Below are 15,389 nucleotides of genomic sequence, written 5' to 3'. Positions count from 1 at the left end.
CTCTCTCTCCTGGCTGGCTCTCCTCGCCCTCTCTCTCTCTCTCTCTCCTTGCCCTCTCTCTCTCTCCTTGCCCTCTCTCTCTCCTGGCTGGCTCTCCTCGCCCTCTCTCTCTCTCTCTCTCCTTGCCCTCTCTCTCTCTCCTTGCCCTCTCTCTCTCCTGGCTGGCTCTCCTCGCCCTCTCTCTCTCTCCTGGCTGACCTCAATATTCCAAGAGCACCAACGTCCCTCCAGACATAGACTCCTCCCCTTAATCATACAAGGCCTCTATGATAAGTTGTGGCAGTGTGGCCTCTATGTATTCTGCATTCCGGAAGTGAGACTTGTTGGGCCTTGTGAATCTGCGGCTGGTCCACGGACAAGCCATTCACACATCCTTGGAGTCGTACTATTGTTTGCTTGTTTTGTTTTTGATAACAAAAATGCAAAGTACTCATTATCACCACCACTACCCCCACCACCAGGGTAGCCCTAAATGGCTTGATTCTCCAGAGTACTGAAATAAGCCATCAAATCTGGATTGTGCTTCTTATTAGCCATTGTAAATGGTTGTTATTTTTGCACTGCATCATTTGGGTCCTGTGTTCCCAACCTACCACAGAACATTATCTTCATGTATGGTTTTTGACAATGAGTTAGCAAGAGGAGGGAGCAGGGGTAGGTCACTCTTCTGACTTACTAAGCTGTGTGTATAATCTAAGCTTCAGCCATGGATCTTTAAAAAAAAAAACTTTTTTGCCCAACGAAGATTAGTGTAAGTCAGTATATGAAAAGGAGCCTAACGGCCCAGCTTCCAGATGGAAGACAGCTAGGGAAGACTACAAAATCATACATAAAATGTTATATTTACCTCACAAAAGAAAAATATATATTTTGTTAAAATGTTTTTGCTTTTTGATCATCCAACAATTGTGGTTATTTTTTTTAGCAAAAAATAAAGATCAAATATAGAATAGCACCTTAGCTTTCCTGTTAATGCATCACAGGTCTAGTTGTCAAGAGGGGACTTGCAATTGTAGCCAGTGGACATATTTGATTGTACAAAAAAAATTCCCTTGAAAGCAAACAACTTGTTTATGACAACCTGAAACCTCTGCTCATTGCAGGAGATGGATTGGGAAGCACTTTATGCACGAAAGCTGCAGCCACCTTTTGTCCCATCCCTAAAAGACCCTTATGATGTGAGGAATTTCGATGAAGAATTTACTGGACAGAAACCCATACTGTCCCCATCTGACGATCCGCGCCCTGTGACTGCCATCGATCAGATCCTCTTCCAAGACTTTGACTTTGTCTCTGACCTCCTTCTTGCACGATAGGAAATAGTGATGTTTTCATTGAGAGCCTAGCGGGGGTTAAGTAAAATGTTTCGGCTCTCACTGTTTTTTTGTCTTGGATTTTACATATCGCGCCTCTGTTCATGTGAATATGCGGACATTAGTGGGAGAACAAAGCGCAGTCGTGTCGCTCGTGGAAATTTGTACATCCTGGAGATTCTGGCACTTACACCTGGTCTACCTCTGCTCTGGGATTCCTTCACATAATACTACACACAAGTACTACTTGCTTGAATAGGGCTCTAGTGCATTGTAAATATTTTATTTAGATCTCCCAGCTTTCAACAGTGACTATCAGCCTGCACCCTATAGTGTGAAACCATCTGGAGTAAGACATCAGAGGATGTTTATCAAACTACTGCATCAATCTCCATGCTTTCTTATAGGAAACCTGTCACAGAGCTGCCATTTGTTTACTTTTTTTAAATGCTGGCAGTAATGCTGATCTTGTGGCTTCCATACTATGAGTCACTAAACCTGGAACAAACATGCAGGTAAGGACTTTCCAGCAAATCTCCTGATCTGCAAACATGTTCCCCGTCAGCCACTCAGTTTTCAAACTAGTGGTTTAGTAGAAGAGCCAGACAACTAGCAATCGTGGCCCAGCAGCAGCAGCCTTCATATTTCTCTTAGGGTCGGTTTATTTTAAAATGGTGCCAAATATTTAACTTGCAGTATAGTAAATAAAAGTCTGCATTTGTACACCTTGAATAATAATCATTTAAGCAATAAAGACACACACACACTTGGGGGGGAAAAAAACTTGCATTGCATAGAAGTTGTATTTATTTCCATTTTACTGTGTCCATGTCCATGCATTGGAAGTTGTTTTATACTAAGCTCCGCCTTTATTGCATGTGTGTGTGCTGGAATGTGTTCAGATATTTATAGGGTTCATAACTGGATAGGATTAAAGACTGACAGGTTATTTTTTGTTGTCGTGATGGAGAGAACATCTCTACAAAATGGGGGAATTCCCCACCCAGACAGTTGTCACCAGAACAGGTGTCCCTATTGGAAAGCAACCCTAAAATTTCTGGAATTTTATAATATATATATATTATTATATAATATTATATTTTTTTATTATATAATAATATAATAAACTCATTTTTCTGAATGCCAAGAGGAAAAACAGACAGAACTATAAACTTGACAGAGGGTTGAATCCTTCTGTTTTCTGTCCAAAATTTAAAGAAAAAAGGTTCTGATTTGTACATGCGCTTTAAGAATGTTTGGTAGGCCAGGTTTCAGCACCTCCAGGAGATAGCTAAGGCACTTAGAAGGGTAGTACACTCAAAAGTGATATTTAAGTTACAGGAGAGGTCAACCATTAGCTTCAAATATGTTGTGAGGGTTTCTAGCAGTGATATATTTGGTCATAGTTGCTATCTCACCCCCTTTGAGGTGTTCCCATTCCTCCTGCAGAATTCTCCACAAAATATGTAAAAAAAATACAGCTGGGAGATTCGGAGCCCCCTCATAATGGTCAGAGCTGGTTTGCAGACCCGGGATCTAAACGCTGCAGATTTCACTATTGGGAGACAAACTATTACATGATTTAAAGGGTTGGTTCCCTTTTTTATATATATATTTTTAAATCATCAACGTTACATGTTACAATGCAAATTAAAATGCTGCCTTCTGGTTTTTAAATTATTCTTACTTTTATTAATGCTGCTCCTGTAGACTCCCTCGACGAGTCCCAACTACATGGCAGGACGGACCGATCGTTGGATATGCAGCCCCAGCTCTTCGTGAATGAGAACTTGGCTTGCTAACCATACACGCACAGTCCTCTTCTCTCGTAGCAGCGGCTGAGCTCCGCATTCTGCCAGAGAGAAAGTAGACTGCGCATGCGTGGTCAGCCAAGCCGAGTGCATCCGTTGGAGAGGGGGAACCCACAGGGGCAGCAATGATAAAAGTAAACCTCATTTTTAAACACAGAGCAGTATTTTATTATGTATTGTAAGTTGTAATGTAGTTTTGACATAAAAACATTACAGGTGAACTACTAACTGGCATCCATTATCTACCGGAAATATTTTGGACAGGGCATCACATTGTATGAACATTGTATTTTGGACAGGGCATCACATTGCATGAACATTCCAACACATACAGCACGAAGCGCTGGTGCATCAGTTGATGTATATTTGTGCTGGGGTGCCATTGAGAATGAATAGCAGAGCGCACATTTACAGCACATTAATGTGCACTGCAATAATGCTTCCTAAAACATGAGTTTAAAGCAAACCCATAGGTGTGAATCCAGCCTTAGAAAGTACAGAGGCAGTCAATTTAATTTGTATTTACACTTGGAGAGGTCAGCAATAGCAGAATCCATCCTTCCTCTAGACATGTTTTCTTTAAACATTTCCCCAAGGTTAGCTGACTTTATGTGAGACTACAGGTCCTGCCTTGAATGGGAGCTTTATTCAGCTGTTTAGGTAGAAGGATGATGGTTTTTAAGATCAGTTACCCGAGTACCTTTACTGCTTATGTAAAAGTTGGTGACAGGTGAGTAAGATCTTCACATTCTAAGCCAAGCACCTTCCATCTATAATGGCAGAGTGGAAGGAAACATGGAGGCTGCTATTGCTGAGCTCACTTCCAGAAGTGCTAATTGCCAGGGATCGCGGCCGGCAGTCGGGCCCAGGTCCCGGGCAGGGCTCCCGCCGACGTGACCCTGAAAGGGGGGGAACATTCGTCCTCTTGCCCCCTCCCTCCAGGTTGAGCATGACGAGCTGGCCGGAGGAGACTTGGTCTTTTTTTCCTGATCAGCTAATGCTGATTCCCCTGGATTCAATACTTTGAATCATTTATCCAGAACAAGTGTGCAGATAAAGCCCTCTGACTTTCCCAATCTGCCTAAATCAGCGGTTCTCAACCTGTGGGTCGCAAGTCACTGTTGAGGGGGGTCGCAGCATCCACTTGTGCTGCGCTAGGTGAGAGGCTCCTCAGCCTCCTCCTAGCGTGGCAGTGTCAGTCAGCGGGAAGACAGCAGAGGCTGTGATTATAAAAGTGCCGCTATACACACTCCCTGGCCGCTGCAGCGTCATCTAGTGGCCGGGGAGTGTGTACAGCAGGGCTTTTCTATTCACAGCCGCTGCTGTCCTCCTGCCTCCCGTACAATGTGAGCTCTGCAGGAGGCGGGCATCTAAGCAGTGCCGGGGCTGAGAAGGCTGCATGGAGGCAGAGCAGGGGCTGGGGAGGGCTTGTATTCTTGTGAGTGTGCTTCTATTTTTAGTCCCAAGTCCAGCGCCTTACTAATTCTGGAGTACAGCGCTCCGTTGGGGGTCACCACAACTTGGCAAATGTCACCACGGGGTCCCGGCCCTAGAGAGGTTGAGAACCACTGGCCTACATGATCTGGATCCAGGGATGTACTGAAGCCAAAGGGTCAGCATAACAGCCAGGCAACTTACTGGAGGTCGGCAATGACTGTCTCTCGTATTTCTTTTATAATAGATGTACTTTAATATTGTACCTGAATTTATTTAATCGCCGTCTGTGCCCCCCTATTGTGAGATTGACCCACACTTGATGTCTGAGTGACAACATGACCCCCAACGAGGCATCAGACAGCGGTGAAGTTCTCACTCTTCCCTACTCTATCCTAAACTGCAAAAAAAATGTGTTGAGCACGTTTTACTAACAATGTCAAAGTTACTGAACCTGTTCTAGACGCAGGAAATTCTTTCTACATAAGTAACCTCGTTCTGCTTGTACCATCGTTTTATCGGTGTGACCATTGTTTTACTTTTCAGTGAATCCCAATCATCGAAAAGCTCTTTGGGGATTAAATCAGCACAGTATTGGGTAGCAGAAAGTATAGGCCTTTATGGTTTTTAATGTATTGATCCCGTGAGAATGTGTTTTCACTATTATAAAGGAAGGCGAATGTACAACAAAAATGTAATTATACATGATGAAAACAAAATATGAAATCTAACATGTTCTCCTTAAATTATTATTATACAGGATTTATATAGCGCCAACAGTTTGTGCAGAGCTTTACAATATAAGGAAGACTTTACAATCACAATACAATTCAAGACAAGATGGTAAGGAGGGCCCTGCTCTTGAGGGCTTACAATCTAAAAGAGGAGGGGGTAGTGATACATGAGGAGGTAGCTGTGTGTGGATGAATTGTCTGAGAACGTGATGGTTGAGCGGTTAGGTTGAGGTGGGATAGGCTTCTCTGAAGCGATGAGTCTTAAGGGATCGCCTAAAGGCAGTCAGAGTGGGAGATAGATGAACAGATTGGGGTAGAGAGTTCCAAAGGATGGGAGAGGCTCTAGAGAAGTCTTAGCGGCAAGCATGGAGGAGTTGATGAGGGAGCTGGAAAGCAGGAGGTCTTTGGAACAGCGGAGGGGACGGTTAGGGTGATACTTTGAGACAAGGTTGGAGATATATCCGGGGGCGGAGTTGTGAATGGCTTTGTAAGTGGTTGTTAATATTTAGAATTGTATCCTTTGGGCTATTGGAAGCCAGTGCAGGAATTGGCAGAGGGGGGATGCAGACACTGAGCGGTTGGTTAGGTGGATGAGTCTAGCAGCTGCATTCATGATAGACTGAAGGGAGGAGCCTGTTTAGTGGAAGGCCAATGAGGAGGGAGTTGCAATAGTCCAGACGAGATATAACAAGGGAATGGATGAGTAATTTTGCGGTTTCATTGGTGGGGAAGGGGCATATTTTGGAGATGTTACGAAGGTGAAGGCGGCAGGATCTGGATAGTGATTGGATGTGGGGAAGAAAGATGAGGGCCAAGTCAAGGATGACACCTAGGACCTTGGCACGGGGGGAGGGTTGGATAATTGTGTTATCAATCTCCAGGGAAAAGTGGGAGGGAGCTGCGGCCGTGACATGTAAAATTCTATTATACCCCGAAAGTAAGACCTAGCGGATCTCTGTAATATAAGACCTACCACCGAACTAGGTCTTATTTTCGGGGTAGGTCTTATATTACAGAAATCCCTGATGATAGCACTAGGTCTTATTTTCGGGGTAGGTCTTACTTTCGGGGAAACACGGTATTTGAGTGTCATCGGCATAGATGACAATGATGCGTGGAGTTTCTCAGTGGCAGACTAGTTTTGTATGTTAAGGAAACCGACAATTACCTTCTATCTGAAGCAGTTACAGACGTGTGCAGTGGGGGGAATAAAACTGGCTGCCCCTGTCATGTCACTTGGTCCATGTCACGTCACACTTGTGAACCTGCTACTACTGGGTCAGTCCCTCACTGGCTTACATGCAGAGTGGCAATGGTTAGAGCATTTCCCAGGTTCTGAGTGTTGTTTTACATCTCCACTGCGCAGGTTTTCAATCATCACTTCCTGTCCAGGTTGAGGGCTGCTAGAACAGGAAGTGTGAGGAACTCTCCCCAAATGGGTCACAAACAAAGGCAATAAAACCCGACAGAGGGTCACATCCTTCCACATTCTAGCCACAACTTAAAAAACATAGGGGGTTATTCACAAAAAGGTTAAGGGTTTGGAGAAGTGAACAATCTAAGACAACATAGCTGAACTGGGAAGTGAACTGAATTGGAGAATTTTTCCAAATCAGCGATGTTGTCCTAGATTGTTCACTTCTCCGGCCTTCTCCAAACTCCTCACCCTTTTGTGAATAACATTGTATAGTGTTGGCTGGAGACAGACTTTGATATAATGGCCAGGCTCAAGCTCTCGGGCACGTGGAAGGAACTGTGTATAAATGGCACCCATTGCCACACCCATGGCAGAAAGTGCGTAATGAAGTATTCAACATCCATGTCACAGCGACAACATGTTTACGATAAACTGGCACTTAAAGAAGGCTTGTCAACCGTTTCTGATGGGATTGTGGTGGTGGGTACTACTGTGATTCCCCCGAAAATAAGACATTGTCTTATCCCCCCCCAAAAAAAAAAAAACACACTAGGTCTTATTTTCGGGGGATGTCTTATTTTATTTTTTAATGTGCAACAAAATGAAAAAAATACTGACACACAGTGTCACAGTACCTGCAGGCTGCAGCTGTCCTGGAGCTCTCCTCTCTGATGCCGCCCAGGGAGCCACCTCGTCGCACGGACCACCAGTCAGAAGTTCCCTCACCTGACCTCACTCCGACCCCACTGGCCATGCTGCGCTGTGCCGCTGCCTGCTGAGAAATCTAGTTTTCTGCCGCAGCTCTCTATGTACCGTAAAAGCCGAGGCAGACAGGTGTGCGGGCGAGCAGGAGCTGCGGCGGTCAGTCCCCGCCGTGTATGCATGAAATGTTTTGCGGTCCTTGACATGTTTTATACATGCAGACTTCAGAAGACCAGCTGCTCATAGAATTGAATGTTACTTTTGGACACCTGGCTGGCTGCTTGGGTGCAGCAATACATGTGCGTCCCCCTACCACCGAACTAGGTCTTATTTTTGGGGGAAACACAGTAGTATACAAAGCCACTGATCTGTATCTACGAACACTACCACCAATGTACAGAGACACCCCAGTGACCACCAATGTACAGAGACACCCCAGTGACCACCAATGTACAGAGACACCCCAGTGACCACCAATGTACAGAGACACCCCAGTGACCACCAATGTACAGAGGCACCCCAGTGACCACCAATGTACAGAGGCGCCCCACTGACCACTATTGTATAGAGGCGCCCCACTGACCACTATTGTAGAGGCGCCCCACTGACCACTATTGTAGAGGCGCCCCACTGACCACTATTGTAGAGGCGCCCCACTGACCACTATTGTAGAGGCGCCCCACTGACCACTATTGTAGAGGCGCCCCACTGACCACTATTGTAGAGGCGCCCCACTGACCACTATTGTAGAGGCGCCCCACTGACCACTATTGTAGAGGCGCCCCACTGACCACTATTGTAGAGGCGCCCCACTGGGCACTATTGTACAGTGGCATTCCACTGAGCACCAATGTATTTAAAGGGTTTCTCCCTAATAAAAAGGCTGAGGCAGGCTTGTATGGGGGCTATAGACAGATACTTGTATAGAGCTGGGAGGTTACAGCTGCCTTTTATACTATTATTTTACTCTCCCATTGAGCTATCGTTTCCTTTACTGGAAGTAGATGTGCAGAAGGGAGGAGGCCGCCAATGTTGCTCTGCGTACACTGCGAGGGAGGAGGCCGCCAATGTTGCTATGTGTAAACTGTGAGGGAGGAGGCCGCCACTGTTGCTATGTGTATACTGTGAGGGAGGAGGCCGCCAATGTTGCTATGTGTACACTGTGAGGGAGGAGGCCGCCGATGTTGCTATGTGCTGTACACTGTCAGGAAGGAGGAGCCCGTTCGAGGCTATAATCCTCTGACTAGAATCTCACTCACACACCAGCTGCAACCCGGTCCCGCGCACATATGAAAAGGGCTTTCCCGCCCCCAACTGACCAATAACAGCCTGCGATGAGCGGACCAATCGGCTTTTGTAACCATGGCAGCGAGCTTCCGCGTTCCACGGCGGAGCCCGGGTTTCCGGAAGGGACTGGAGGCGACATGTCCATCAGTGTGCTGCTGAGCTCCGGCTGCCTGGTCAGGACGGGGCACACGCTGCTCACCTGGGGGGTGATACTAGTGCTGTTTTTGCACGACACTGGCAAGTATCCGGCGGGGCCGACAATGCCAGGGACATGGTGTACTATAAAGGAGAACAGTACTGAGAGATCTCTAGGAGTTCATCTGGGCAATTAATTATCAAGAGACAAATTGTAATGTTTCCAGAGACAATGTCGCTGGAAAAGGTCAATTGTCAGCTGGATCAGCACACCCATGTACAGGGCTGACATGTAAACACATCAAGTTCTCCCTTACATCCAGCAGAGACCCCTTTATATCTAGGAGTACTCAGCAGAGTCCCACCTTACATCCAGTGGTGCCCATCTGTGTGTCCCCCACATCCAGGGGTGCCCAGCCAAGGCCTCCCTTACATCCAGTAGTGTGCATCAAGGTCCCCCTTACAAAAAGGAGTGCTCAGCAGAGATTTTCAGCACCCCCCCTTATATCCTGGAGTGCCCAGCAGCCCCCCACCCTTATATCCAAGAGTGCCGAGCAGAGTGGAAGCCGAGCAGGTCTGGGCAGAAGAAGTCTGTAAATGCTGGGGGTGGGGAATTCACATTGGTTGCTAGTACTCTGGTGTACTTGGCAACCAATCTCAGCATTGGGGGGCGGATCATGACAACAACTCATATTCTAGCTATCTTTTTTCCTTAATCTTGTGCCATTTAAAACATGAGAATAAACCAATCTCCACTTTCATTCCATACTGTATAGTAGTATCTGATGCCTGAACCGTGCTTGGCATGTCTATTTCAGATCTTTATCATCAGGAGACCCAGTGGATATACGTGAAGCCTCTCCTCTTCGTGGTAGCGGTCCTGTGTTCTGTGGGGCTGTATTTTGCCGTGTCGCTCATGGACCCGGGCTATGTGCTCTCTGACCGCGAGGAGAAGGTGATGGTTCCAGTCTGTCACAACAATGGACGTCTTGGTGAAAACTGAGCACTTGCAGAGTTCTTGGCAGGCTTCATTGAAGCTTTTGAGGCACCCTTCCGCTGCAGTTTCTGAATGTTAAACACAGATCTTAATGGGAGTGCCTTTGCCCATTAAACAAGCTGCTCGCTGGCTTCATAAAGCATCAGCAGAACTTGTAGTTTTTTTAAAAGCTTGCTGAAGCCCCATAGCAGCTTTTTTAAAGTGATAGCACTCAAATTGGGATTAACATACCCAAACTAGAGCTGATGGGTGCTTCAAAGCGAGGTAGCCAAGCTCTGGTCCTCCAACTGTGGTGGAACTACAAATCCCATGAGGCATTGCAACATTCTCACAGACATGACTCCCTGAGAGAGATGCATCATGGGATTTGTAGTTTCACCACAGCTGGAGGTCCAGAGCTTGGCTACCCCTGCTTTAAAGGCTTTAAAAAAAAGCTGCACCCAACGTTTCACAAATGCTTGCCAAAATGTGGTGTTCATGTTCACACTGCTTTTATGTAACCTGAAGGCTTTGTGAACTAGGCCTTATAGTAGTTTAACCATCACTGCCCTCTTGAGAGGTAATAAGCAGTGCCTTAGTTGGAAATGATCTCATTGAATAGGCCAAATCCTTCACTCCTCTAATAAGTAGGGAGAAGCAGAAACGTTCTGGACTTGTTCCATTGACAAGCAAGAATCCCAGCAGGTGCTGGCTGGCTCTCAACTTGTTGGACAACAGGCAGGCATATCCCTGCTTGTTAAGATATCTGCTGCCCTTACCCCTTAGCTACATTAACGCCTTCACGGGGCTGTTTTCTGTTTAAACTTGTAAATCCGACTGTCGGCTTTACAGTAGAAGCGATTCTGGCGGCTCAGCTGCCGCCAGATCGCTTCTACGGGCCAGTGAACAGGTTGCCCCCTACCGTGTTTACCGGGCTCCTACGGGCCTGGGACCGGCTTGTTTGGTGTCGACGGGAAGCTAGGGAGGAGATGGACGAACCTCCATTCGCTGATCCCCTCCCCGTTCTATAGGACTGGGAGCGATGCAGATTGCATCACTTCCAGTCCCATAGCTGTCAGTGCTGAGCGTCTGAAGCCCAGCTATAAGCTATTGAAGTGCAATCTGCACTTCAATAGCTTATTGAGAATGTAAAGGTGACACTAGGGTTCTTTTGGACCCCCAGCATCACCTTAAAGAGTACCTGTCGCCACCATCTGCTATCACATGGGGGGCTTGTGAGCCCCCCCCCCCCATGTGATAGCAATTAAAGTTACAAAAAAAAACAAAAAAAATTTTTACCTGAAAATTTTTTAAAGTCCCCCGCGAGCACGCGCGTCTTCGCGTAAACACGCGTCGGGTGCGCCTACATATGAAAACGAGGAACGCGCTACACGTTGGGTATCGCCCCGCACGCCGGAGTGAGAGCAATAATTCTAGGGCCAGTATTTTTCGATATCTCTAAACTGATGACCTGCGGGAGCTTTTAAAGCGTTGTCTGTGGATTTTTAGGGGTACTGAATTTTGTCGCCGTTTCACGGACACACACAATTTTTAACCTGGGCATGTTGGATATCTATTCACTTGTAACCTCATCGTTCATATTTTATTTACAAAAAGGGTATTTTATTGTGTTCTGGGGCATTTAAGTGCATTTTTACTACATTTTGGGGTTTGATAAGGAGTTGCGTTAATATCGTGCAACATAAAAATTTGCAACTGCCGCTATTTTATTCTATAGGGTCTTGGCATTCAGAAAATATATAATGTTGGGGGGTTTTAAGTAATTTTCAGGCCTAAAATTTGGAATATAACATGGGTGCAAAAAAATGAAAAAAAGGCCCCAGTGAATTGATTGTATTTTGTTTTTCTCTTTAGACTTTTTCAGCTCCTGCTGAGCAGGAGACGAGTCCACTAACTTCCAGCACAGTCCGATCTAGGCGATGTGGATACTGCTTGCTAAAAGTATGTCTGTGAGTAATACATTCCTCTAGCATTGCATGCATATTTCTGTACAGATAAGGCCAGAATTTCATGGATGTACAGCGCTGCATGACGGAATAAATGTCAGTTAAAGTACCGCAGCGCTGAATACTGAAAAATGGCCTGGATGGGAAGGGGGTTTAACACCGCGGATGTCAACTGGTTAACACTGTTTCTTATGGATTTCTGACAGCTGGGATTCCAATGTGCTTAGATAATCTTAAGGCATACCGTATTTGCCGGCGTATAAGACGACTCGGCGTATAAGACGACCCCCTACTTTTTGTTTTAAAATATAGGTTTTGGGCTATACTCGTCGTATAAGACGAGTATAGCCCAAAATAATGTGTAAATGCACCCACTAACCTCCATGGCGGTATTCCCGAGTGTGGCTCGGGGTTCATTTTCAGTACCATAAGCAGTAACCGCGAGCCACACTCGGGATTACAGTCTCTTGTCCACGATCCCCGCTGTGTCCTCCGTCTTCCGCTAAGTCAATCACCGCAGGCTTTGTATTAATGAATGCAGGCTTTGTATTCATTAATACAAAGCCTGCCGTGATTGGCTCAGTGTGGTATACTGTATGTAGCCGTATCCTTCTGTATGTACCCGGCGTATAAGACGACCCCCGATTTTTGGGGGATGTTTTAAGGTTTCAAAACCCGTCTTATACGCCGACAAATACGGTACATATTTTTTAAGTAAATGTTTTTCTACTATCAACCAGAATATAGGAAGCACCCTTATTCTGATGAACAGCTCAATCTTCTAATTTATAACTGTATAGTAGGAGGCTGATGGCTTGTTTAGGTACATTTGGCTGATGGCCTGTTTAGGTACATTTGGCTGATGGCCTGTTTAGGTACATTTGGCTGATGGCTTGTTTAGGTACATTTTGCTGATGGCCTGTTTAGGTACATTTGGCTGATGGCCTGTTTAGGTACATTTGGCTGATGGCCTGTTTAGGTACATTTGGCTGATGGCCTGTTTAGGTACATTGCAGAGTTTCTATGGTCAGATGGAAAGTGCAACAGAGTCCTCCATCTACACTAAACTGTGTGGATGGAGGAATCTCCCACTGGGCCAAGCTTCAGTATCTTGCTAGTCGGCCCCCGGTGGTTTTCAAAATACCTGAACAATCTGATTGGATGCCGGCATTGTTCAGGTATTTTGAGAGCCAGCGGGGCAAACTAACAAGATAGTGAAGCTTGGCCCAGGTGGAGATTCCTCCATACACACACAGTTTAGCATAGATGGAGGAATCTGTTGTGCTTTTTCCATCTGACCACAGAAAATCTGCAGATAATCTATACGTGTATGGCCAGCTTAAAGACCGGACATTGTTACCAGGCTGCAGTTTCTGTGGTCAATGGTCATGCATTTGCATGTGCTGAGAAGAAACGCGATGACAGGATAAGAGAGCAAAGAGATGATTTTTAACCAGTCTGTTGCGGCTCCTTCATTGTCTATTTGAAGGCTGGGGGCCAAGCTGTGTTGCTATACTGCAGCATAATAAAACCAGGGCACACAGCTATCTGTGCAGTGTGGTAGGGTTGTGTTACATTTTGAATGGGATGGACAGAACAAAAACACTTTATTCCTGTTCTCTTACAGCAGCCAATGAGGGCCAGACATTGTAAATCGTGTAATCATTGTGTGAGACGGTTTGACCACCATTGTCCCTGGATTGAAAACTGTGTTGGAGAGAAGAACCACCGAGTCTTTATGTTGTATCTGACTGTCCAACTTGTGGTTCTCCTATGGGCCTTCCGCTTAGCTTGGTGAGTAGATATTCCTGTTACTGACCTGTACTGAGAGTAGTATGTAGGCTGCTGTTGCTGGTCTCTTCTCCTTATTGAAGTTGGAGGGGGAGCTGTAACAGGAATAGGTTTGAGTTTAAAGTTTACCAAAACCTTTACATTAAATTTAAAAAAAAACCCTAACCTTTCCACTTAAATATCCAGCATCTGACCCCAGACACTTCTGTTATCGGGGTGACAACCCCATTTCTATGATCTCTATGCTGAGGCAAAGTTGTCCCTCTGAAAGCATGCTCCCACTGCATAGCTCAGGGTGTCAGCACATTCAGCATATTAGAGCAGCATGCCAAAGGGATGACTTGTTCCTGTGCACAGTCCACACCTGACGATGGACACTAGCTATTTACTACTGTAGTATGTGCACCCAGGGCCGGTGGGTGCACATCCCCCCACACTTTTTAAATTTTTATTTATTTTTTTACTTTTTAAAATTTTTATTTATCTGATTCTCTTTCATTTTTTTTTATTTGTTATCATTTTTTTCTAATTATTTGTTAATTTCTTTATTTTTAAATCTTACTATTTAATCATTTTTATCATTGTATTATTTTTTACTTATTTTTTCATAAATGTTTGTTTATTTTATAATTTTTTATCAATTTTTTTTTTTATTATTAAATTTTTTTCTTTTTTTTTTTCCACTTAACTTTATCGCTATCACACAAGAGCTAGCTAACAAGCCCTTGTGTGATAGCATTTGGAGGTGACAGGTTCTCTTTATTGAGCCTGTCACCTCCTATACAGGAGTTCTAGCACAGCACTGTGCTACAACTCCCGTGACAGCTGAGAGGAAGGGCTGCGAGTGCAGCTCTCCTCTCACTGTCTACTCGATCTGGCGTGAAAGGTAGCCGGCGGGGGAGGGGGGCGGGAACATACCTGCTGCTCCTCTGCTCAGAGAGGCGGCTCTGATCACACCTGTCAGCGCTCCCTCTCTCTCCTCCTGGCCGCTCTGAAGCTGCAGCGGCAGGAGAGAGAGGGAGCACTGACAGGTGTGATCAGAGCCGCCGTGGCCATCTTGCGGCCGGGTGTTGGCAACATGTTGGCAACAAGGCAACATGTTGTTCGTTACATTAGGCCCTGAGCCTAAGCAATGTTTCTGTAGAGGGTTTATTTTACACGTTACTAATGTAGTTTTCCTGGCACAGGTCCGGTTTCCACTTTGAAGCCACTTGGATTGACTGGCTGCGGCTTAATGTCTTCTTGCTCCTGGCTTTTATCCTGGTCGGCATTTTCACAGCAGTGGTGGGCCTGTTACTTGCGTGTCACCTCTACCTGATATCCTGCAATTTCACTACATGGGAGTTCATGTCCTACTATCGCATCTCCTACTTGAAGCAGCGGGACTCGGACTCCAACCCTTTTGACAGGGGAACCGTGAGGAATTTGTGGAACTTCTTTTGCACTGGTGGTCATGTGATCTGGGAGCGGGTGTATTTGAGGAACACCTATGACGCAGTATGAAACACCTGCTGGCCTGTGACCCTCGACACTAGACACATTTGGCCTACTGTTTGCTAAGGGAACAAAGGGATCCTACCTCATGTCTGTATTTTTACAGCACATTTTTATCTTACAGGGAATGTCAGTGACACTGAACGCTTCACTTTTACCTTCAGAACAGTACGCATTCTGCAGTATATATTGTTCATTTTATATGTCTGTGCCAGCTGGGATTGCAGATTGTGTGTGTTGCTGCACATCCTCAAGCCGAGCTGGAAAAAGCTTCCCCAGTCAGTGTCAGTTCTCCGGCCGCGCCGCTAGATGGCGCTGCAGCACCGGC

At 45.7% G+C, this 15,389-nt stretch overlaps 2 protein-coding genes across 2 annotated transcripts in view; both read left to right on the top strand.

Moving 5' to 3' along the window:
* Nucleotides 1-1,357, top strand: part of PKN3 (protein kinase N3) — a 28,265-nt gene extending 26,908 nt beyond the window's left edge. Inside the window, exon 21 of the mRNA XM_018565322.1 lies at nucleotides 1,104-1,357. Within this exon, the coding sequence (XP_018420824.1) occupies nucleotides 1,104-1,316 (213 nt within the window). The 3' untranslated portion in view covers nucleotides 1,317-1,357. The remainder of the gene's footprint in view (nucleotides 1-1,103) is intronic.
* Nucleotides 1,358-8,816: 7,459 nt separating this feature from the next.
* On the top strand, nucleotides 8,817-15,080 carry ZDHHC12 (zinc finger DHHC-type containing 12). Its single transcript, XM_018565336.1, has 5 exons — nucleotides 8,817-8,935; nucleotides 9,652-9,788; nucleotides 11,685-11,771; nucleotides 13,404-13,570; nucleotides 14,755-15,080. The coding sequence occupies exons 1-5, from the start codon at nucleotides 8,836-8,838 to the stop codon at nucleotides 15,068-15,070; spliced, it is 807 nt and encodes a 268-aa protein (XP_018420838.1). The 5' UTR covers nucleotides 8,817-8,835; the 3' UTR covers nucleotides 15,071-15,080.
* Nucleotides 15,081-15,389: the final 309 nt, after the last annotated feature.

This window comes from Nanorana parkeri, unplaced genomic scaffold, assembly GCF_000935625.1.
Source record: "Nanorana parkeri isolate BGI_ZX_2015 unplaced genomic scaffold, ASM93562v1 scaffold834, whole genome shotgun sequence".
Taxonomy (NCBI): domain Eukaryota; kingdom Metazoa; phylum Chordata; class Amphibia; order Anura; family Dicroglossidae; genus Nanorana; species Nanorana parkeri.
The sequence above is the reverse complement of the archived record's forward strand: the minus strand, read 5'-3'. Positions and strand labels throughout refer to the sequence as shown.